General features: G+C 39.5%; 1 protein-coding gene across 2 annotated transcripts in view; it reads left to right on the top strand.

Moving 5' to 3' along the window:
• Window positions 1–25146, top strand: part of FBN1 (fibrillin 1) — a 711751-nt gene that overhangs the window by 146984 nt on the left and 539621 nt on the right. For both annotated transcript variants that reach the window (XR_007453814.1, XM_049613586.1), the window contains exons 20-32: window positions 1470–1595; window positions 2525–2644; window positions 2860–2997; window positions 3841–3891; window positions 5757–5882; window positions 7966–8193; window positions 11232–11357; window positions 11476–11604; window positions 12385–12510; window positions 12622–12747; window positions 13918–14040; window positions 15124–15249; window positions 17351–17476. Coding sequence is in view for 1 of the 2 variants with exons in the window: in XM_049613586.1 (XP_049469543.1) it covers window positions 1470–1595; window positions 2525–2644; window positions 2860–2997; window positions 3841–3891; window positions 5757–5882; window positions 7966–8193; window positions 11232–11357; window positions 11476–11604; window positions 12385–12510; window positions 12622–12747; window positions 13918–14040; window positions 15124–15249; window positions 17351–17476 (1671 nt within the window). In the remaining variant the exon portion in view is untranslated. The remainder of the gene's footprint in view (window positions 1–1469; window positions 1596–2524; window positions 2645–2859; window positions 2998–3840; window positions 3892–5756; window positions 5883–7965; window positions 8194–11231; window positions 11358–11475; window positions 11605–12384; window positions 12511–12621; window positions 12748–13917; window positions 14041–15123; window positions 15250–17350; window positions 17477–25146) is intronic.

Genomic DNA, 25146 nt, shown 5'->3' with positions numbered 1-25146 from the left:
TCTTTGTGGTCTACAATGACTTTTGAGAAGTGAATTCTTCCTCTCTCACACCCTTAATTTTAGGGCTTATTTTCTGGGGTACAGTTGTCATTTGAGTACACATGGTGTTTTCAAACTAGATTTACAATTTAATTTTTCTGTAAAAGCCTCTCTTCATCAGAAGACAGAAATCATTATTTATTTGAGCAGGCCCAGAAAGACACAGAGATGTTTTAGCTTCATCCAAAAAATCACCCCATTGGAAGCAAAAGGGAGAGTTTGGGAGGCCGTAGGGATTCTTCGTCAACAAGTTAAATATATACTCCAAAGTTGAACTGATTATCATCAGGTCAGAAGTATGATCATATTTCAGATTATGTTTAGAGATATAAAGTTAAGAATCAAAAACCCACCACAGCCGTCCCCTCCAGGGACTGGCTGGTTTTTATCTTAATCATAAAATCCTCGATATAAGGTTCCAGATTCTTCTGGCATCATCAAAGTTTAAGAATTGCAATACTAACTCTTTGGGGAAGTGTTAGCATTCCCTATATCATTTTGATAGACTTCTCACCATGTTGTTTGCTCATACAATAATATAACTTTATACTTAATTTTTCTATAATTTAAGTACTTTATAAATATATTGCTAATTTACTTGTATTTACCACTGTGAACCTATGATGATTTCTAGTACTGAATTGGTGTATCCTTTATGTTAGGGCTACTAGATTGTCAAATGATTATATAAGCAGAATTTGTTGATGTGTAAAAAAAAAAAAATTCCTTGTGAACATATAGCCTATTCTATGTCTGTGTGATGTAGTTTAGGCCAACTAAACTATATATAACTATAAACTATATATAACAAACTGTTGAAGTTCCACACTTCCTAAATTACCTGAGTAACACATATCAAAAGTTAGATTTTACATGAGACAGACCTATTATTCACCCGAAAGTAAGGAATTTTTCTGAGCTCTCTGAATCTCAAGTCTAAACTCCTCATGAGAATTATAAACTCTATAGATTGCTTCACACTCTATAAACACAATCGGAGACCATTTCAGTTGTTCTAAAGAAGAAACAACCATCCTAGAACTAACACATATCAAAGTTGGACCATACTTTCTAAATGTTTATTTAGTCCCTTAAATCAATAGGATTAGTCCTTTTAATTCTGGCACAATGAAACAGTTGTATAAAGATTAATGATTTCCAGAAAATCCAAGTTTCTTCCTGTTAAAGAAAGTAAATTGAACAGTATCTGGTGACTTTAGACTTTGTAGATCCCTACTATAAGTAATCAGATGAAACCCCTATTTTCCTCAAATTAGGTAAGTTAGGCAAAAACCTGTGGTAGAGGAGTTTTCCCTCCTTGCTTAAATTAATCATTTCATATGACCTTAAAAATTTAACCTATAAAAAGCAGAGAAATTGCATGCAAAGAATGAGCTCCCTCTAAAAGTTCATGTTCATTGGTTTTGCAGATATTAATGAATGTGTGTTGAACAGTCTGCTTTGTGACAATGGACAGTGTAGAAACACTCCTGGAAGTTTTGTCTGTACCTGCCCCAAGGGATTTATCTACAAACCTGACCTAAAAACCTGTGAAGGTAAACTATGTTTTTATTCTTATATTAGGTACTTTATTGTCTTTTGATATGCCACTGGAAAACCATGAAAATCAGTTAGAGTCATATTTATTTATTTATTTGTTTATTTATTTATTTATTCATTCATTCATTCATTCAAGCAAGCAAGAAGGGTAGAGGGGCAGAAGGAGAGAGAGAATCCCAAGCAGGTTCCATGCTGAGCCCAACATGGGGCTCAATCCCACAATCCTGGGATTATGACCTGAGGTAAAATCAAGAGTTGGATGCTCAACCAACTAAGCCACCCAGGTGTCCCAGAGTCACCTTTATTTTAGACAATTATATCATTGTAATTGAGATTCTTTGGTCCCAAATGACAGTTGCATATACTTTGTAAGCTACTATGGTACTTACCTGCATTTGGCATTTTATTTGCCATCATTTAAGACATGAAGAAAATATTACATAGCTAGTAATTCAGAGATCACACTTAAAATTTGCTCCAGATTTCCTGAATAAAAACATTCAGCCATGTGCCAGATTCTGTGCTATAGAGATATGCTCAATTACTATTCTTTTTTTTAAATTTCTTTAATGTTTATTTATTATTGAGAGACAGAGAGACACAGAGCGTGAGCAGGGGAGGGGTAGAGAGAGGGGCAGACACAGAATCCAAAGCAGTCTCCAGGCTCTGAGCTGTCAGCACAGAGCCTGATGCACAAACTATGAGATCATGACCTGAGCCGAAGTCGGTTGCCTAACCAACTGAGCCACCCAGGCGCCCCTCAATTATTATTCTTGATTTTCCATCTAGTCTAGAAAAAAAATCTATCTAGGCCAGCTTTACTATCTAATAAAGAATATGTAGTAGCAATTGAGGACACAGTTTAAATATTCCTTCATGCCCAAGACTAGTTTTTAGCAGTAATGTAGACCTCTTTTTGTTTTAGACATTGATGAATGTGAATCAAGTCCTTGCATTAATGGCGTCTGCAAGAACAGCCCGGGCTCTTTTATTTGTGAATGTTCTTCTGAAAGTACTTTGGATCCAACAAAAACCATCTGCATAGGTATTTATTCTGCTGTATCAGTACTGTATTTAGTGTCTACTTTTGATGCAAAAGACCTTATTGCATAAGAGTTTAAGTACGGATAAACAAAGTTTAGATTATCATTATCCCTTGTTTCATGATGCCCTTCTTGCTGTAATTCCAATGCACATATTTGAATGTTTGATAAAGATTTTATTAAGTATCTAATAAAATCTTCTCCAACCTCCTTACAGAAACTATCAAGGGCACTTGCTGGCAGACTGTCATTGATGGGCGGTGTGAGATCAACATCAATGGAGCCACTTTAAAGTCCCAGTGCTGTTCTTCCCTCGGTGCTGCCTGGGGGAGCCCGTGTACCCTTTGCCAACTCGGTAAGAGAGAGACAGGCACTGTGGCTATGGGGCCCATCCCACTGGTCTCTTCGCTTAGAAAGAGGAAACCCAGTACTTTTTTCATTTAGGTTCACCTGGGAATTTTAGATTTAATTCCACTGACCTCAATGAAACATAGTGCTGAATAGGAAACTAAGAGAAGTGTCAAGGACAGTAATTTCATGTGATTTGGTTATTATTGTCTATCACACACTGTAATGTGGTTTCCTGATGTTGCCTTCCTAGATCAGCAGTTTCCATGGGCTCTCTTAGAACCTCATACTTAGGGCTTTTTGCAGGCATAGATTATTTTCCAAAAATAGACCGACATAAAGGAACCACTATTCATGACCTAACTTCTAAATCTGTTGCAAAGCTGAGGTTTGAGAGCCTTGCTGATGATTTTATTGATTTGGTGTCTGGGTATATAAATGTGTGAATTTATATGTGTGAATGCTGCAGGCTAGGAGATCTTCAAATTTTAGACTTGGTCTTCCATATTCATGTTACAATAATCATATACTGTGACTCCTATTTTAGAGTTGTTAGCAAGAGAGAAATCTAGCCAATTTCCTTCTTAGTGATCACCTTAGCATGATCTTTAGGGGAACTTTGGGTCTTCAGAATCAGAGGAACTGAGCTTAATTCAAAGAGACATCTCATTCTCCTTCTTCATCTATACAGTCTCAGAAACACCTTGTTATCTTAGACTTATTCATAGCAACGAAATCTAATTCACGTCCAGGTACTCCTTCATGTTTCTTACGCTATGTCATACAAAGTCTGGATATTGTTATCTCAAATTTGTTTTTTGGTTTTTATTTATTTGTTTGTTTTTTACAGATCCTATATGTGGTAAAGGCTATTCAAGAATTAAAGGAACACAGTGTGAAGGTATTTATGATTATTTATAAACCATAAATTTCTGTGTGCAAGAAGAATGCTTATGTTAACTTGGACTGGATAAAGTTGTCATGAAACTTTACAGTAAGAAATATGCAGCAGAGAGAAAAATTAATGAGAATTGCAGAACATAACACATGTTAATTTCACAAGCATATATATGCTGTCGCCAGTGTTGGATCACTATGGCCACAGGGCAGGGTGACTGAAAATGTTTTAGGCTGACCTAAAAGAGTGACTTTTAGAGTGACTGCACTTTCAAAACACTATCAGGAAGACAAAAGTGGAAGTTTTCAATGAGACTATAAAATTTGCATTTTTTCTTGGTTTGTCCTGGGTTTTGTTTGTTTGTTTGTTTGTTTGTTTGTTTAATGGTCATGAATGATATAGAAGGACATACTCTGTTGCCTCGTTTTTGAAAGTTTATGTGGATCCTCTCCAGTCTGCTGTGATTCTTTCTCACGGAGTCCCAGATAGATGCAGGTCAGGGTGACTAACACAACCTGACATGACACAGCAGCTGAAAAATTTTAAAAACAGCAATTAGTCCCATATGTGGAATGAAATGAAGTTTTTTCCTTGCTCACATAAAGAGGAACACTACAACCCCCACCCAAGGTCTTGCTTTCCAAATGATGACTGAATCCTTTGGCCTTTCTCTGGTCCAGACTCACGGTTAATAACTTATCTGACCTCAGCAGCACATTTTGATGTACAAGTGGCCAGAACAAAAAACCCAAAAAGGTAAATTTCCCCTCCCCACTTACATGTCTCACAAGGAAAGATTTCAAATAGATTTTTTACCATCACTCACTTGGAAAGTTAATTCTTCTAAATAGACACAGTGTGTGTGTGTGTGTGTGTGTGTGTGTGTGTGTGTGTTAACTAATGTTCCCCTTTTTTGGCATTGGCAAGTATATTTCTTTGAATTAACTTGATGGTGAATATTTTTCCAAGTTAAGTGCAGAGAACATACTGAGTTCCATTAAGCACTGGGAGGGACTGGTACATTTGAGAGAGACTGGGTGAATGATGAATGAATGAACATGAGCATCTTTTGACTCTCCCTAACTCAAGCTGGGACAGAACAGTCTGAGACCATTGCTGAGTTAGAACTATATGCCTTCTGGGGACATCTCAACAGATGACACTTAAAAAAGACACTTTTGACTGACCCCACATATTTCCCAGTGGGATTTTTCTCAATGCTCACCTTCACGCAATCTCTTCTTTGTTCATTTGAAAGACCAGGTTTCTGTCTCTACTTATTTCCAGACATCTGATCTCATAAAGCTAATTATGTGACTCCTGGGAGTCTTACCTGAGATGTCTATAGTACCCAGAGCTGTCACCAAGAACTCACACCAACTCCCAGCCTCTGTAACTCAAAAATTACTGGGTTGCCCAGTGGCTCAGTTGGTTGAGCATCCGACTCTTGGTTTTGACTCAGGCCATGATCTCACAGTTCGTGAGTTCCTGAGTTCGAGCCCCACATCAGGCTCTGCGCTGACAGTGTGGAGCCTGCTTGGGATTCTCTCTCCCTCCCTCTCTCTGACCCTCCTCTATTCACACTGTCTCTGTCTCTCTCAAAATAAATAAATAAAACTTAAAAAAAATTACTCGCTAGGACCAATGGAGAAACTCTTATAACTTTGGTAATAGGTGGACTCAGCATGGTTGCTATTCAAAGATCCCAGAAATTCTACATCAACTATTTGGAGGCAAACTAATTTTGTGAATTTGTTTGGTTCAAAATGGCCTTTTCTGTTGTGAGAATAATTATGACCCCTTGTATGAAATAAAACAGAATGATGTTGTATAGATATTTTAACTTCATGCTTTTTTTTTCTTCATAGATATAAATGAATGTGAAGTATTCCCAGGAGTATGCAAAAATGGCTTATGTGTTAACTCTAAGGGATCGTTTAAATGTCAGTGTCCCAGTGGGATGACTTTGGATGCCACAGGGAGGATCTGCCTAGGTAAATCCTGAGCTCATTACTTTTCTTATGACCATCTCCTAAAGATTATTAAAGAGTCAGTTAACAAGACAAAGTTGAATATTTGGTTTCAAGTACAGATACACACACGCCCAATTCAACATTTCCACTAGGATTTATGGTGGTTTCCTTGACAAATAGGCTTCCTCACTCAAGCTCTTTGTTTATCCTTTATACAAAGAGTAGAGAACATGTTAGTGAAGAGAAACTTTAGTTCTATATTGATGTAACTATTCCTTAAATATTACCATCGTGGTTATCATTCCAAAGCTCTTAAATCTGCCCCCATATGCCATGGACTATAGGATACAAGGTGAACAGAGGCAAGAACATTTTTGCTTGATTGAAAACTGTAGCCCATGGCCGCTAGGCATGTGCTGCCATTGGCAAGATGGACAGGTCCTTGCAGGAAACTCTTATGGGTATGAGTGAAGAGTGCCACAGTCCTGAATAGTGAAGGAGCCCAGGGGTACTGTCACTTCTAATCATGGTGGGATTCTCCATGCCAACTGCTCAAGTCCAAGTGGCAATGATATGGAAGATGGGACCCTGAGTTCTTAGAAAGCTGCCCTATGGACTTTTAATGACAGCACGTTTGAGATCCCACAATTGTGTGTGGCATCTGCCAGAGTTATTCTGATGCTACTTCTGTGGCTTCTGACTGCCAGGAATATGTCTCTTGGGTCACTCGTTTCTGAGTCCATGACTCTGAAAATGATGCTCAGATACATTGTGTATCTGAAACCATATTCCTCTGAGATCATCCTTAACCACTATAGGTGGTTAAAAGAGTGATATGAGGGTAAGGGATTCAGATTGTTTATGAGTTAGAACTAACTAACCTTTAAATATAGAACTGTATGGTTTATAGCATAAGCAATATGGGAGGGAAAAGATGGAATCCCAAGGCTTGAGTCTTGTTGCAACCATGGATGTCAATTACTCTCCTCTGGAGTCAGCTTTTGTTTAGGAGGAATGAGCATTTAATGAAAACCTTCTTCTAGGTTCTTCAGTCAAAAGATGCTTCAGTGTTTAATGTAGAAATCATTTTAAAAGATAGGAGCTATCCATCTGATTAGAGGCAACCTGAATGTAGAGTTGCCCCAAAGACTTCAGAAGCTTTCTGACATTAAAGGAAGTTCAAGCACTTAGGTGAATGGTTAAAGACCACACTGTGAAGGAGAAAGAGAGGGAAGATAATGCCTTAGGTTTTAATTACACTTTACAGTTTCCAGACACACAATCTCATCTGAGCCTCACAGTACCGCCCCCCCCAAGGATGGGTGCAACATCATTTTACAGATATGGAAAGTCAGGGACAGGGTTCATAATTTGTCTAAGACAAGCAGCTTCTTAGTTGCAAGACTAAGCTCCGGGTCTTCTGACATCCACCATGTCACTTCTCCTACTCTCCCTTACGATTCCATGAATTTGGGGTTGGGGCTAGAGGTGCCCACATGTGCCCCAAAGAATGTACACATAAGACCATGTAAAGGTGAAAGAAATACTTGAGAAGAGGAATGGATGGCTTTTCTTTGTATTTTTCCTCTTTAATCCCAAGTAAGGCAGTCTTCATTTTGGAATTTAACATTGCACCTCTCCAAAAATGAGGTATGCTGGAGCTGGCTTAAGTGTTCTCCAGTGATAAAGAGTGCAGCTTCCTTGTAGCCAGAGAGCAGACGTCAAGGCATTATGGAGCGCATGCATTGGTAGTAAGCATGTCTGTACAGGGAGCAGACATCTCCCAAAAGAGCATTGTGGGATTTCCCAGAATACTGTTCCTCATGTAGAATTATCAGAAGGTGCCTAAACTTGAAAGGAATGTTTCCAGAAATAGGAGGTCCAAATAAATATGAGCTACCAAAGAAAAGGGAGTCTTTATTAGGTGGGAATACCCATCAGAAAGCCTGAGCTCCTTTTGGAAAAAAAAAAAAAAATCATTCCGGCCAATAAGTACATCACAGATTATGGTGTTTATTGTACTTCGCCTGACACAACTGGTTGGCAGCTGGGGCCAGTGAAAACAGAGTAGCTCTCGTCAGCCTCCCTGTGTTCCATCTGGCAGATATCCGCGTGGAAACCTGCTTCCTGAGGTATGAGGACGAGGAGTGCACTCTGCCCATTGCCGGACGCCACCGCATGGACGCCTGCTGCTGCTCGGTCGGGGCGGCCTGGGGTACCGAGGAATGTGAGGAGTGTCCTGTGAGGAACACGCCTGAGTACGAGGAGCTCTGTCCCAGGGGGCCTGGATTCGCCACCAAAGAAATTACAAATGGAAAACCTTTCTTCAAAGGTACAATGGTTTCAGTGCTTGATTGCTCCTCTTTTTAGACGGACTGGAGGTTCTGCTACCAGGAGAACTACAGTGAACAACACCCATGTGGCCATCCCTCGATGATCTGAGCGTACATCGTTCACCTGCTGGGTTAACAGACAGCAGATGTTCACTCTGCGACGGCTTCTCCTTCCCCACCTCCAGGACTGCCCGAGGTCACTTGCCTCTCCCATTAGCTATTTATTAAGTGTTAACATAGATTATAGTACTATCCTAAACCAAATAGAAACAAAAAGGCAATCTTCTTGGGGAATTTTAATTCCATCTGCTAATGCTAAATGATTTTCCCTTTTATCTCCTGATTTCATCTGGGTCACTTCAGTTCACCTGAGTATAGATATTGGGGGTGAGTGGCATGAGAAGCCAATGGCAGGTCCTCTTGGTCCAAAATACAGTGAAGGTCATTCCTGTGCCAAACACATTCCAGTGCCTTATGATATCTCAAACACTATTTCGGTTTATTATACTATAACCTAAAATTCATGTAAAAAAAATGAGAAATTACAGATTTAATCTAATTCCGAAATTGATTTAACTTTTTATGCACAATGATGCATAACTTGTTTACTTTAGCACACGGAAAAAATCATGACTGGTTTCTCAGAATTCCAGTTTTTCAGAGAGTCTCAGCTTATATTCCTGGTATAGATTTTTATCTTGGTTGCCCAGTGTGTCTGGGCCTAGTTATTACACTTCATGACTAAATCAACTTATAAAACTGGGAAATGAGTATATGAATATTGCTTAATTATTCTTATATAAAAAGTGTAAACTTTTTTTGTACCGAGTGTTCAGTCCAAGAAACCATGGGGATTAAAATTCTGTCTATAGAGACAGTTTCTAGATGGCCTCTTAAATGTCTCCTAAGTAAATTCAAAGGAATTTGAATGATTTGCTTCCAAAGACTGTGGCAATCCATTGCCACAGAAGGACTTATTCTGGAGATTTAATTTGTCTTTCATGACATTTTGTAGAAATGAACTTGTATACTTTGAACTTTAGGTCTTGCTTCAGAAAGACTCCTGAAAGGAGGGGCACCTGGGTGGCTCAGTTTGTTAGGCATCCGACTTCGTCTCAGGTTATGATCTCACCATTTGTGAGCTTGAGCCCTGCATCAGGCTCTGTGCTGACAGCTCAGAGCCTGGAGCCTGCTTCCGATTCTGCGTCTCCCGCTTTCTCTGCCCCTCCCCCACTTGCACTCTGTCTCTCTCTCTCTGTCTCTGTCTCTCTCTCAAAAAATAAATAAGCATTATAGGGGCACTTGTACCCCAATGTTTATAGCAGCACTCTCAACAATAGCCAAATTATGGAAAGAGCCTAAATGTCCATCAACTGATGAATGGATAAAGAAATTGTGGTTTATATACACAATGGAATACTATGTGGCAATGAGAAAAAATGAAATATGGCCTTTTGTAGCAACGTGGATGGAACTGGAGAGTGTGATACTAAGTGAAATAAGCCATACAGGGAAAGACAGATACCATATGTTTTCACTCTTATGTGGATCCTGAGAAACGTAACAGAAACCCATGGGGGAGGGGAAGGAAAAAAAAAAAAAAAGAGGTTAGAGTGGGAGAGAGCCAAAGCATAAGAGACTGTTAAAAACTGAGAACAAACTGAGGGTTGATGGGGGGTGGGAGGGAGGGGAGGGTGGGTGATGGGTATTGAGGAGGGCACCTTTTGGGATGAGCACTGGGTGTTGTATGGAAACCAATTTGACAGTAAATTTCATATATTAAAAAATAAAAAAAAAATGAAAGTAAGAAGCTAAAAAATAAATAAATAAATAAATAAGCATTAAAAAAAAAAAAAACTGAAAGAAGATCACAGGGTACCTATGCAGTCTCCTAGTGTACAAGAAACTCTTTTAATTATATTAGTAACACCTTAATATTAATTGAGAAAAATTTTTAAATTTTATACATAATTCAGAAAATATTTTAAATAGTATACAGTATTTACAAATAGTTTAAATTATAAATGGCATCTTTTTTGCCATTCTTATATTTTAGGTGTATCCAAAGAAGCATCAAAAAGAATAGATGAATATCTCATTCCACTATACTCTCAGTTGGTTGCTGTGAAGCAATATATGCCAGTCATCTTCTATGTGCTTTTAAGTATGGATGCTAGTGGTTTAGAATATTTAGTCATTCATTCAGCAAATACTTAAGTGTTTGGTATGTATCAGGCAGTGTGCTGGGCTCTAAAAGTCCAAATAAACACCCCCTCTACTTCCCTAATATTGCTTTCTAAAATGTAGAAGTTTAAAAGACTAGAAGCATTTACAAAATCATAGTTCTCATGGATCATCACACATTCTTTAAATTGCATATTGCCAAGGGGCACCTGTGTGGTTCAGCCTGTTGAGCGTCCGACTTTGGCTCAGGTCATGATCTCACGGTTCATGAGTTCAAGCCCCACGTTGGGCTCTGTGCTGTCAGTGCAGAGCCTGCTTTAGATCCTCTGTTCCTTCCACACCCCCAATACCCCCCCCCCACTCTCTGCCCCTCCCCTGCTCGTGCTCGCTGGCACTCTCTCTCTCTCTCGCTCTCTCCCAAAAATAAATAAACATTAAAAATACAATACATTACAATACCATACAATACAATACAATACAATACAATACAATGCATATTGCCAAGACTTTAAATCAGGACCCTCCTGGGTTTTAAATAAGGGCATTGAGGGGCGCCTGGGTGGCTCAGTCGGTTAATCATCCGACTTTGGCTCAGGTCGCCATCTTGAAGTTCATGGGTTTGAGCCCCAGGTGGGGCTCTGTGCGGACAGCTCAGAGCCTGGAGCCTGCTTCAGATCCTGTTTCCCTCTCTCTCTGCCTCTCCCCTGCTTGTGCTTTCCCTCTCTGTCTCTCTCTGTCTCTCTGTCTCTCTCTCTTTCTCAGAAATAAATAAACATTAAAAAATAAAATAGGGGCATGGAAAACTCCTTATAGGATGCTCAGGAACTTTCTGCACATTTTATTTTTCTTGAAGATATCAACGAGTGCAAGATGATTCCCAGCCTCTGCACCCACGGCAAGTGCAGAAACACCATTGGCAGCTTTAAGTGCAGGTGTGACAGTGGCTTTGCTCTTGACTCTGAAGAAAGGAACTGCACAGGTCAGTGACGGGCTTCCCTTCCTGGGACACCCTTTAGAACTCTTCACCTTTAACATATTGCCACAAGAATGAAAGCTGTCCTGATACTCATGTGCTGCCACTTACTGCCTTCATTCAGACATCGACGAATGCCGAATATCCCCTGACCTCTGTGGCCGAGGCCAATGTGTGAACACCCCAGGGGACTTTGAATGCAAGTGTGACGAGGGCTATGAAAGTGGATTCATGATGATGAAGAACTGCATGGGTAAGTGTGTGACCATCTGATCCGCACAGGAAGAGAGGGATTCCCTGAAGCTTTGATAACTCAGAGCCTCCCTCCCAGGATTCCCCAGCTCCCCCAGTGGACTGGTTTCCTGACCAGTGAGTCCAGAATCAGTCTGGGGCAGAGGGAGACTGACATGCAGAAAGCATGAGGGAATTCATGCTGTGAGTTGGCAGGTGGCCTAGGATACCAGTTATGGGTCTAAGAAGTGAGTTTAACACCTGGAAGAGACACCCCATGGAAGAGAGAACAATTCAAACATTAGCTGTGTTGGAGGTCACATTATGGGGCTTCTGTCCAACATCTAGAAAAGAGATTGATTACGCTGGCTGTATTAGATCGGGTTCCCTAGAGAGAGGCCTGAGATGGGGATTTTTGTGAGGTAGTACTCTCAGAAAGAAGCTATAAGGAAGTAAGGGAAGCAAATTAGGGCAGGGAAAGAGGTCTCTTAGCCCTAACCTGATCCTACAGGGGCCTCTGGAATATGAATGGCACCAAAGAGTTGTCCCGCTGTTAGACAAGGAGGCCGCATTGTACAGTCCCGTGCCAGCCACTGGGAAGCCCCCAACACGGGGGTGGGGCATAATTCTCGCCTCTCAGACATTTCTGGGTGAGAAGGACAGTGGTTCTCCAAGAAGGGAGTCTGTGAGCCATGGGCAGCCAGGACTCTAACCAACTGGGTGCACTGAGGAGGGCACTGGCCTGGGGTCCTGGACTAGGACACCACCACCATCATCAACATGGGCCATCACCATTTTGCAGATATCGATGAGTGTCAGAGAGATCCTCTCCTGTGCCGAGGAGGTGTTTGCCTAAACACAGAGGGAAGCTTCCGCTGCGAATGTCCTCCTGGTCATCAGCTGTCCCCCAACATCTCAGCATGTATAGGTAAGGAAGAAGACTTTCAGACCACTTACTTGTCCTCAGCTGTTCAACCCACGCTTCTGCCACAGTTAGAAGCTTCTGTCTGGATGTTAACTATTTTTATTTTCTAAACAGACATCAACGAGTGTGAACTGAGTGCGAACCTCTGCCCCAATGGCCGTTGTGTGAACCTCATAGGGAAGTATCAGTGTGCCTGCAACCCTGGCTATAATCCAACTCCTGACAGGCTGTTCTGTGTCGGTAAGTTCTCTCTTTCATTTTATGTTTTATTTAGTCTCTTCCTAAAACACCCAAACAATGTTCTCTGAGTTTTGTTTTCATCACTAGTTACTTTTACTTTATCTTCCTTATTTTCCTGCAAGTAAAAATTCTTTTCATGGTGGCTCACGATCTTTGGATCTCACCTCCCTTGTCTGTTTAAAGAACCATTTAAATGAAGGATGTTGTATGTTTTAGCTCTAACAGGTATAATTTGAGCCGTGCTGCTTTGAACGGTAGCACATGCTTTGTTTATGCACGTGCGTACCCAGGCAAATCAGCAAGTGATTACTAACCACCTGCCATAAACAAAGCCTGGGTTCTGTGACAAAGACAAAAAACATAGGGTACGGTGTCTGCCCTTAGGTGGTTTAGATCAGTTAAGACATTTCAAAGAATAATTATTGGAAAGAAGACTGTGTTCTGTTCATATCTTACGTTGAGATGGAGGCCAGGTCTGGCACTTCTTAAAGACGGGGTTTTGTGGGACAAGCATTTTGCTTTGTGGACGGCCCTCTGTGGGTTTAGTGGGAAGAGTGGCATAGAAAGCCCTCTGGGTTTATTGTGCCCAAAGTCAAAGTGAAACTTTTTAAAAGCTGCCAGTTTTTGCCTGGTTTGGGGTGTACATCATGTGGAACTGCCAAGTCTCACATGGTTTCCACCCAAAGCCATAAATCAGCCCAAATTTTTCTGAAACATGGCCCAGGACAACTGAGAATTCCAACTCAGGTTCTTGAAAAGGATTGGAATCTCAGCCGATCTAACTGAATGTCAAGTTTATAATTGAATATGTGACCCAGAGAATTTCATCCACGTGCCCATTATCATATCTGGGATTGTTCTTTTGTCCCTAGCATTTATCCTACATTGCATGTGGCACAACATGTACTGTGTAACTGATTGTTCGTTTAACTCCCAGCTGCAACATAAGCATGATGAAGGTAGGGATAGGATGTGTCTCATTCACTATTAGATTCTTATCTCTAGCACATGGTAGGTTTGTCCTTTATATGTGTTGAAGGAATTGAATGACCCAGTGACTTCCAGTTGCCCTAGGATGTTTTTGTCTTGTTTTGTTTTTCTTTGGAAACTTCAATCCCATGCCATGATCTCAAACACAGAGCAAGGTGATGTTGTTTTTATTTTTCTTAGACATCGACGAATGCAGCATAATGAATGGTAATTGTGAGACTTTCTGCACAAACTCGGAAGGCAGCTATGAATGTAGCTGTCAGCCAGGATTTGCACTAATGCCCGACCAGAGGTCATGCACTGGTGAGTAGGGCTTAGCTTCCTATGAAATCTCTCAATAACAGGTCCATACCTAGAGTGGTTCAGGGCCCATACTTTGGAGTCAGACAGTCCTGAGTTGAAAAAATTTTTTGTCACATATTTTAGCTGCATGTCCTTAATAAAGACCCTTTGCATCAGATTCCTCATCTAAAAGATAGGGTTCAGATTGCTTGTGTGGGGGAGTGTATAGAATGCTTAGCACAGTTCCTGGCATATGGAGTATAAAATATAGTTTCCTTACTGATCAGAATTTTGAAGAATCTGATCTTTTGGTTTATTCAGTGCTACTCAGGGCCCAGATTCTCTGGACCAGCAGCATCAGCATCACTCGAGAATGTGTTAGAAATGCAAAATCTTGGGCCTTACCCAGATTTACAGAACCAGAAACTTCTGGGGATAGATCCCAATAATCTGTTTTCACAAGTACTCCAAGTGCTAACACTTGAGAACTGTTGCTCTAATTTTCACTTCCTGTTGTATCATCCCGGGCTGGAAGAGCCATGTCGTCAGCTAGAGATGAGAAGGGAGGTAGGTAAGACAGGTTTTCACTTTGGTTTCCGTTAAGAAGAGGCCTTGGGTTTAGGAATCAAAATTATTTTATCTTATCTAGAAAAATCTCCTTGAAAAGCTAAAATATAAATTTGACCATAATAGTTAAATGTTGAAAATAAATATTTTTACTAAAAATGTATCGAAGTAGATAAGCTTATTTTAAGCAAACTTCACCTTTAAAATAGCAGTAAACCAGATGATAGATCTTAGGCATTTACATTTGACAATGAGAAAAATAAAATTTATAATCATTGTTGAGTGATAAATTCATATCAGGAATAAAATTACTAATTAAATGACGGATTTCTAAGAGGGTGCGGATCTTGATCCTGAATAGTGTATTGTAAATCTTGAAAATGGTTTCCTGCTTTTTCACCCAGGATAAATTGATGGGACATTTGGATTTGAGAACTAATTCTCTTATGCAAATAGGCTGAGTTTATTGGACTTTCTCACCCTTTAATAACAGAACTAATATTAACAACACACTATTGTTGGCTTTATTCTCTGCAGACATTGATGAGTGTGAAGATAACCCCAATATCTGTGATGGTGGTCAGTGTACAAACATACCCGGGGAGTACAGGTGCTTGTGTTATGATGGATTCATGGCATCTGAAGACATGAAGACTTGTGTAGGTGAGAAAAGAAAACAGAATTTTCCATTTTGTCTGGGTATTCACAAGCCCTGTTAAATGACATTAGCACTAGTTTGGGTAGTTGATAAATGGATCCTATGGGGAAAGTAAGGATATTTAGGAGCATATTAGTAATATTTCAAAGCCAGCAGTCCAAAGAGCAACTTTCTTGTGACTGTGACATAATGTTCTTGTCAGATATGTTATGTGGACTGAGTTAACCATTGGTCAACTCCACACATACACTTATTTTGTGTCTGTGCATTATTTCTGTCTCCTTAACCCTTCTTCTGTTGTGACTAGAGTCTAGGCCTTTAAAATATTTTTACTAAAGGCAAGCAAAATTTTTTTCTGACAAGAATGCGACAAACTCTACAATTGATTGTATTGATGTATTCTATTGCTATGTCTTCAAATTTGTTACAGTTTTCTTCTGTAATATCTAATCTCATTCAGTATTTTTTAAGCTCAGACATTATAGTTTTCATCTCCAAAAATTTGATTTGGGTCATTTTTCACATCTTCTCTATGTCCAGTCATTCCTCTAGCTTTTTGAACATATGAAATAGAATTAGAATAACTGCTTCAATGTCCTTGTCTACCAATTCCATCATCTGTGTCGGTTCTGGGTCATTTCAGTAAATTGACTTTCTTCTTCATTATGGGTCATATTTTCCTGCTTCATTGAATGCTTGGTAATTTTTTATTGAATGCCAGACACTATAAATTTTGACTTACTAGGCGCTAGATATTTTTGTATCCCTAGAAATATTCTTGGGCTTTGTTCTGCAACCCAGTTAAGTTATTTGGAAACAGATGGGTCTTTTCAAATGTTTGATGTTATGCTTTGAAGCAGCAGTTGCTGTAAGGCTTATTTTGCCCCATTATTGAAGGAAGACCCTTCTAAATTATGAGATTTTTCAATCTGACTGGTAGGAACAGGCACAATTACAGGCCTTCTGTGAGCCCTGATGATTGTTCCCTCTAATTCTTTTGAGTGATACTTCCCCTAGCTTCGAGTAGTTTCTTTACCTGAATGCACTGATCACTACTCATCTGAATATATGACAGGGACTCTTTGCAGATTCCCAGAGCTCTCTCTCTCCCTTCTTTCTTTTACTCTTCCTTGTGAACTCTGACTACCTTGACCTTCCAGGATGTCCAGCAGTATCCCCTCAACTCTGGGACACTACTTGGCTCCAACGTTCATCCCCTTCCCTATGCCATGGACTTAAAACTGTCCATACGCTGTAATCTAGGGCGTTTATGGAGCTCACCTAGCTTTTCTTTCTCTCAGGCATCACTGTCTTTGTTGCCTCTGTTGTTTTTTTGCTGGTGTTTCCCATGGGAAAGCAAATTCCACCTCTATTACTCCATCTTGGCCAGAAGTGAGAGTCTAGAATTAAAATTTTAAATTATCTCACATTTGTATCTTCATAAAACCCTTACTGAATATTTATGAAGCCCTATAAATTAAAGTGAATATCATAGGGGTGACTGGGTGGCTCAGTCGTTTTGGCTCAGGCCATGATCTCGTTTGTGACTTTGTGGGTTCAAGTCCCGCATCAGGCTCTGTGCTGGCAGTGCAGAGCCTGCTTGGGATTCTCTCTGCTCCTCACCCACTCGCACTGTCTCTGTCTCTGTCAAATAAATAAACTTAAAAAAACCCAGTAAAGTGAATGTCATAAAAAACAGAAAATTTTTAATTTGGGCAAGAAGTGAAGTTTGTCACGACCTGAACTAAGACTAATAGTGCATCTATACTTACTTTTAAAATACGGAATCTAACATGTTGGCAGTCTCAGGCTGAATTAAAATTTTTATCTTGCAACAGAATATGTCATTTTAAAAAGTTTTCTAGACTGTCACATAAACAGGCTCTATACACAGCCTAGAGTCAGTCTGTTTATTTGATTACATGACCTCCTGCTTGTAGCCCAGATAAAGAGCCAGTCTGCTGGGGTGGCCTGCGGTATGAACTGAGTGTGGCAGGTGTGAATTGAGCTCTGTAAATATGGTCCCTTTTTTTGTCTTCTGTCAGGGAGAAAAGTTTTCAATGATATCAAACAGTTATATGTATTAATAATATCTGTATTTTACAGATGTCAATGAATGTGACCTAAATCCAAATATCTGCCTAAGTGGAACCTGTGAAAACACGAAAGGTTCATTCATCTGCCACTGTGATATGGGATATTCAGGCAAAAAAGGAAAAACTGGCTGTACAGGTATGTTTTTTCAATTTGAACAAGAAAATATTTGATGGTTAAGAGACTACTGCCATAATTATCGAGTAACACAAGTTCTAAAACCACTAACATTTTAATTGCATTATAAAGCATTTTGTATAACATTTTTCATTAGCTTACCCTCCCCTTCTTTGAAACTTGTTATACTTTAGATCAGATCTACACTGAAGTTTTTTCCTTTACCTGTGGAAAAAGGCATATTGAATGAATTACCACTATAACACTATAAATATCAAATTTTTATGAGGTTAAAAATAACATTTTTATATTTTATAGTTAACATGCTAATTACTAAACATTCCTATCCCTTTATTAAAGCAAGCCACCCTTGTCAACATTTCATTTAAGTTTTTATAACTGAAATTATTTTTTAAAGAAACATCCTACAATTCATATATTTCATCAATTCCCATCATCTTCCACTTCATTTAATTAGTGTGCTTTTGATTTGCTAAGTTGTTTTACCCCAAATAGTTCCTTGGACTTAGCAAATCTTAAGATGTGATAATTAAACCGTTTGTAATTTTTATTTGCCTAATACCAATAGCTCATAAGAAAACCTTTTCAGAACATTTGTAGGAGAATTATTTTATTAAACATCAAGTAAAAGAAGTCACTCTGTGTAGATGATATTGTTTTTAAGTGTTTAGTTGGTGTTTTCAAATTAGAGGACATGATGGTAAGTATGTGGAATAATATAATAATGTTTTACTATAGTTACTTATGGTAATATAACAGATTATGGGATATAACATAATTTAAAACATAATGGAGATCATGGTGAGCTTGAATTAGGTAATGGCATAATTTCTTTACAAATAACAGACTTTGATTCCAAAAGCCAGTTTGGCAAGCCCCTGTGACTTGAAACGAACATTAAAATATTTGCACATTGGCAATGTGGTAAATGTCCTTTTCTTAATTATATCAACATTTTCTTAAGAAAGTTTGCAAAGATATTTATTAAAATTCCAAACTGTCCAATAATGCTAAGTTTCAAATTTATAGATATACAAGATAATGCCAATAATATTACTATTGGTTCAAAAATGACAGGTTCTAGCCAAATTATAAAAAGAAGCATGAAGCTAGAATGCCTTCATGCTCACTATATTACTCTTCATACGAAGCATGACTATGGGTCCATTCTAGTAAATGGCACAGTGTTTAAAATCTCAACGACTGGTCTCTGGGGTACAGATGATGCTTAGCTCAGTGTGTCTGTGGTTCATGCTTTATTGTTAGCTTTCAGGATAAATATAGGACTTGAGATAAGGGGTGGTGGTCTGGCACTAATGAAGGGGAAGGAAGGTAAGATAGTTTCATACTGCATTTTACCTAATAGAGGCCAATACCATTGTTGGTTCAGTTGAACTCCCTGAAATTCAGCCCAAAGAACTGAGAGGCTAGGAGAAAGTTAATCTAATGGGACAGTCTGCATTCCCTATAAGAAAAGGATCTGTAGAATTTCATGCTCCAAATTCCAGCTAAGATACGCATGGACAGAGGCCGATTATTTCAGGCCTGTCACCATGACGAAAGCTAAAATTTTCATGCACTGTTAATATCAGTTCAGGTAAATGAGATATAATGTATATAATGCCCTTGGCAGAGTGCTTGGCATACAGTAGCTGCTGAATAAATAGTGGCTATTGTTGTCATTGTAAAATGAGACATACAGACAGTGTCTAGAAGCCATTTTAATTAAAGACATAACATGTCTTTAATAACAGTAGTTCAGCAAAGTTCTGTACTACTATTTACTGATACATGCTTGAGACCAGTTTAGAGAAGGGAAATCTTACTCTGTGTATTAAAAGTCTTGTTTTTCATAACTGAGTCTGCACTGTTGTAATGAGAGCCACGTACCCCGTGTTAGATGAGAGGACACCAGTGACACCAGTTTGACATTAAGAACAGCAGTCTTGGGGCACCTGGGTGGCTCAGTCAGTTGGGCGTCCGACTTCGGCTCAGGTCATGATCTCACGGTCCGTGAGTTCGAGCCCCACGTCGGGCTCTGTGCTGATATCTCAGAGCCCGGAGCCTGCTTCGGATTCTGTGTCTCCCTGTCTCTCTGCCCCTCCCCTGCTCATGCTCTGTCTTTCTCTGTCTCAAAAATAAATAAAACATTAAAAAAATTAAAAAAAGAAAAAAAAGAACAGCAGTCTTGTAGTAAAATGACATGACCAGAAACCTAGATTTGAAGTTCAAGAAATACTCCATTCTTTTCTAAGGGCCAGCATCACCCTACTTTTAAATTGTAGCCCCAAAGGACTTCTCAATTTCATAAAACCCAGCCGGCACCGTAGAGAGAAGATGAGTTTCACAGCCACTTCCGTATCATAGCCTCATGGCACATGATAGCCTCATGTAAAGTAGTACAACTCTGGATTTTACTGGCTAGCTCTTCCGCTGGTGTGTGGGCCTGAACAGCTCAAGGTGCTCTGTAGTTACACAAGTGTTCCTCTTGCATCAGCACCCTTGTAGCGAGGTACAGAAAGAGAGGGTGCATCGGGAAGGGAAGAAAAAGAGGTCCTCTGTAAATACCGTTACTCAACCAATGGTATCACATTTGATTGGAAATGAATTGCACAAACCGGAATTGGCAGCAAGTTTGCTGCACTTAAACACAAGTCTTAAAAAATCTGAGCCAAATGTATTTTTAATCCCATGTAACTAGGGCTCTATTAGCCTGCTTTTAGGTTTTTTTTTTTTTAATTTTTTTTAACGTTTATTTATTTTTGAGACAGAGAGAGACAGAGCATGAACGGGGGAGGGGCAGAGAGAGGGAGACACAGAATCTGAAGCAGGCTCCAGGCTCTGAGCCATCAGCCCAGAGCCTGATGCGGGGCTCGAACTCATGGACCGCGAGATCGTGACCTGAGCTGAAGTCGGACGCCCAACCGACTGAGCCACCCAGGCGCCCCACTTTTAGTTTAAAATTAGTGTCACTCCCAACTTAGAATACCATCAGGTTACCTTGGTGACAGTCATGTTAAAGACAAGTGTTTATAATGTCCCAGGCAACTAATGTAAATAGAGATATGTATCTTACCTAACGGGATAAGCAAGACACAGCACAACTAACAGTGAAGAACAAACCTGGGACAAGGTTTTTGATAATATGTGTAAATGTATTTTTGTACATATATAATATGTATACATACATACAATGTGTATGCTAATAAGTGTATGTATATGTATATGTATGTGTATATATATGTATGTATGTATATATATGTATATGTATGTATATATGTATGCATGTATATATATGTATATGTATGTGTGTGTGTATATATATATATAAATGAGAAATGAGTACCCTGTAAAGGAATTATAAAAATATGTATGCTATTTCATAGGGAAGAACTTTGTTTCATGAGAACTGAAAAAAAAATGTCCTCTGGGTTCCATTACAGCTTTGTCTAAATATTTCAGCTCCCTTGTCGTTACTGATTGTTTCCATTTTAACAAATAAACATGTTTTTTCTCCCAATCACTTTAGCAGTGTTCAGAATCCACCCACTGACTTACATTCCCAGCCCACACAGATGTTAAGGGTTTCTTTTTTCTCCTTAAGCTTTGTTCAAATCATGGGTATCACTGAGGGGAATGTTCTATTTAATGGAGGGAGAATGTACATTTGCTTAAAATCTAGAACATGCTCTTCTGTCCCTAGCTTAAGGGGGCTGGATTATAGTTTTTGTGGCCCACATGCCAGGCTTCTTCTGTTCATTCCATATAACTGTAATTAGACAATAAATTGGAAGAAGAGCTAAGTTGCTGCTAAGTGCCAGCCCTAGTGGGTCCCTGCTTTCAAAAATGAACTTCTGAGAACCTACCTCCCATCCTGTGTTCACTCAGTCAGTGAACAAGCATACCATTAAGATCAGAAGAATTGTTTTCAGTTAAAATAGCAGCATATCTGGGTAATTCCATTTCTCAAACACTCTGCTTCTTTTCACATGAGAAATGTTACTCATGGGTCTTAGTCCATGACAGAGAATCATATTCTTCAAAACCATCAGGACTTGGTGAGAATTTGTGCCCATTTCCTCCCAGCTTCTTCTTATCACTGCTAATTGTCCTCTACTGGCTGTCAGCCTGTGAAAACTCCGTGGGTGTTCAGTTAAATAGTCTTGGCTCAAATTTGGATCCAAATAGAGAAATCCAAGTAGCCTTCATGTTTGGCCTTTCCATTTATTCCAATGTCCTCTTCCCCAATGCCCAGCCAAGGAGATCTCACAGTGTGCCAGCTTCACTGTGAGTGATGGCCAGAAGGCAAGAGGGCAGGTGTGTGTGTGGGTGATACAGCGTCTCCTTGTAAGACTGTCAGAGGAGGCCAGAGCAGAGGAGAGCCCAAAGCCCTTCTCGAATGTCAGTGGAACACACCCAGAACCTGTGCATGGGGTCTGCTTAGACCACACCCTTGCCTATCAAGACAGCCATGCAAGTAGAACCTTTGAGTCTTTGTGAGGGAACTTTGGTGGGGTTAAGGACATTGCAGTGTCAGCCCTAAATTTGCATTTCCTTGCTTTTCTTGGCTTGTGCTTATTCTTAATCTTAAAAAAGGAATTTTCTGTCTGGAGCAAACTTGTGGGGGAAAGAGAACATTTGTACAGAAAGAGACGTTCTTGGCAAGCATGTGCTATGTTTCCTTACCATTATTGAAGAGTAAATGTTTGAATACAGCATTTTGTTTGTTTGTTTTCCTTATAGGTCAGTTTCTTCTTCTGTTTGCTTTTATAATGAGGTATAGTCTTAGGCACAAGTCTGCCATGGGAATAATTAATAATAGCTGGCAATAGTACACGTGCACATACATACACATGCAAAGACATTTTACTCAAGGATGCCTTTACACTTTATGACCAACTTTTTCTTTTTTTTTAAGTTTATTTATTTACTTTGAGAGAGAGCAAGAGCATGCATGTGTGAGTGGGGGAGGGGGAGAGAGAGAGAGAGAGAGAGAGAGAGAGAGAGAGAGAGAGAGAGAATCCCAAGTAGGCTCCTTGCTGTCAGCACAGAGCCTGACCCAGGGCTTGAACTCATAAACCGTGAGATCATGACCTGAGCCAAAGTCAAGAGTCAGATGCTTAACTGACTGAACCAGCGCCCCTGACCAACTCTTTCTAATTCACTTGTTACTTGCTAAGAGTAAGTCGTTGAGATAATGACTTAAACAAATATTCACAAAATGAAGAATTGAATATTGGCTCCTGAGTTATCATTTCTCCTAGTATCCTAAAGCCTATGATACATGGCTTCTTGCAAATAGAATTTCTTTTCACCTTGAAAACATTGCAGTAAAACTGCATGCATTTTCTCGAATTAGAAATTTACAGTAGCATATGGGTGGCTCAGTTGGTTAAGCATCTGACTCTTGATTTCAGCTCAGGTCATGATCTCATGGTTTCGCGGGATTGTGAGCCCCATGTCAGGCTCTGCACTAACAGCACGGAGCCTGCTCGGGATTCTGTATCTCCTTCTGTCTCTACCCCTCCCCTGCTTGCATTCTCTGTCTCTCAAAATAAATAAACACTTAAAGGAAAAAGAAATTTATATTAGCATATTATTAATGATTTAAAAAGGGTGGGAGACTCCTTTTAAAAGAAATGGTAACTTTCTTAGTTGCAAGATTAAATAGAGAAAGCAAAAAATCCATATGGAAACCTTTGGTAATTAGAAAGTTGGAATTTGGTAATTAGAAAAAGATTAGAGAATTACTAGATTTACATGCTATGATCATCTCTGAAAATTATACTTAGTAGAAAATATTTGTGAATTTCTGGAAGTCTGTTAATACTCACCAAGATTTTGAAAACTCCATGAAGTGGGACTTAGAATAAAGTCCTTATGTGACCAAATAAATCAGCTCGATTATACTGCTGTGGTCCAGGCGAAAGAGTGCCAAGCAGGAGATAGGAAAATAAGTTCTACGTGGTTCTGGCTCTACCATTTACTGACCTTGGGGCCCTTGAAAGTCCCCATGTTCTTGGGGACCAACTGTACCTCCTCTGAGAAACTGAGAATTCGGAAAGTCAAATTCTGAGTTCTTTCTACTTGGAAAATTCCTTAATTTTATAACATTTAGAAGCTTCCATACTTAGGCAATTGAAACTCATTGTTTCTACCTAACTCAGAAGAGATTATGACAAAGAAGGGAAATGAAGATAGGACTCTGCAAAACTGGTCATTAATGCTGAGGGAACTGATTTTTACCTGAGGAAGAAAGAAGTGTTAATGGTCCCATTTGGGAGCCCTTAGGTCAGGCTTACTTTCTTGAATTCTCATGCAAACTTACCAGTATTATCCCTGGGCTGGCCTTCCTCCTCATTTCCTTGGAATGTGCCGTGCTCAATTATTCAGTTGGTTAAAGCTTCCAGTCACAAGTCTAAAGCTCCCTGGTATGTGCCTGCCTTGACCCGCTTTAATAACTCGATAGGTTCATGTGGCTGCCAAGGTTACATTAAAATTCACCCATACAATACATTCTAATTGTCAGAACTTTCTTCCAGGCATGTTTTCATTTTATGATCATTAGTGATATCACAAAATATTTTTGTAGGAAAAATGTCACTATTTTATTTTGTGTTTGCTCTAGAAGTTATGAAGAAGCCAAAGATCTCAGGATCATTTCAGGGCTTCAGAGGGAACATTTGGCAAACAGCATGTTTCCAAACACTTTCAAATCATTTAATTGGGCTTCTTAAGTAAACAAAAGGGTAAACACAAGTTGCTTGCCCGGTTTCTTTTTCATGCCCCTTTTCAAATGATCACTGAAAATTCTTGTAACATTTTACATGCCAAAACTATCCCTCTTGACCTAAGTTAGATGTTGGTTTCCATATAGAGTCGTAGTATCCCTAACTTAGGAATTCTTATTCTTAGTTAACGAAAAAGTTGTTATAAGGTTAAGTACCTGTCCTTCATAATGGATTTAGTTTGGGGAGTAAGGATACTGGTACCAATTTCAATTCTGATCACCAATAGGGTGTCTTAAAATTCAACTCAATTCTGACAATATCTACCTGGAAATAGTGAAAGATGCCACAGTTTAAGGGCTCAGTTACACAAGACTGTCCTCATTTCACATGCCAATCACATGTCCAGCTTGTTACCTATGCTTTTGAACTACTGGCTATTAGTCCTACAAATTAAAGGCTCCCAATACCCCTCTATCCCATCACAGAACTCCGCTTACTTGCTAGATCACCAGTATGTTATAAAAGAATATAACTCAGGAACAGCTGGAGAGAAGGAATGCATAGAGCTAGGTAGGGGGCAGAGGTGTGGAACTTCAAGGCCCTCTCTGAGCAAGCCATTCTCCTTGAATCTCCACATATTCACCAATCCAGAAGCTTTTTGGGTTTTATTGGAGGCTTTGTTACATAGGCATGATTGATCAAATCGTTGGTCATTGGCCATTGATTCAACCCCAGCCTCTCTCCCATGGGGGTCAGGGGTGAAACTGGAAGTTCTAACCCTCTAATCACATGGTTGATTCTCCTGGCAACAAACTCCATGCTTAGGTGAAGTCCAAAATTTACCTCATAAATGTAACAAAATACACCTTTGTGCTCTCATCAATAGGTAATTCCAAGAGTTTTAGGAGCTCTGTGCCAGAAACAGGGATAAAGACCAAG

Source organism: Panthera uncia (genome assembly GCF_023721935.1).
Source record: "Panthera uncia isolate 11264 chromosome B3 unlocalized genomic scaffold, Puncia_PCG_1.0 HiC_scaffold_1, whole genome shotgun sequence".
Classification (NCBI taxonomy): domain Eukaryota; kingdom Metazoa; phylum Chordata; class Mammalia; order Carnivora; family Felidae; genus Panthera; species Panthera uncia.
The sequence above is the reverse complement of the archived record's forward strand: the minus strand, read 5'-3'. Positions and strand labels throughout refer to the sequence as shown.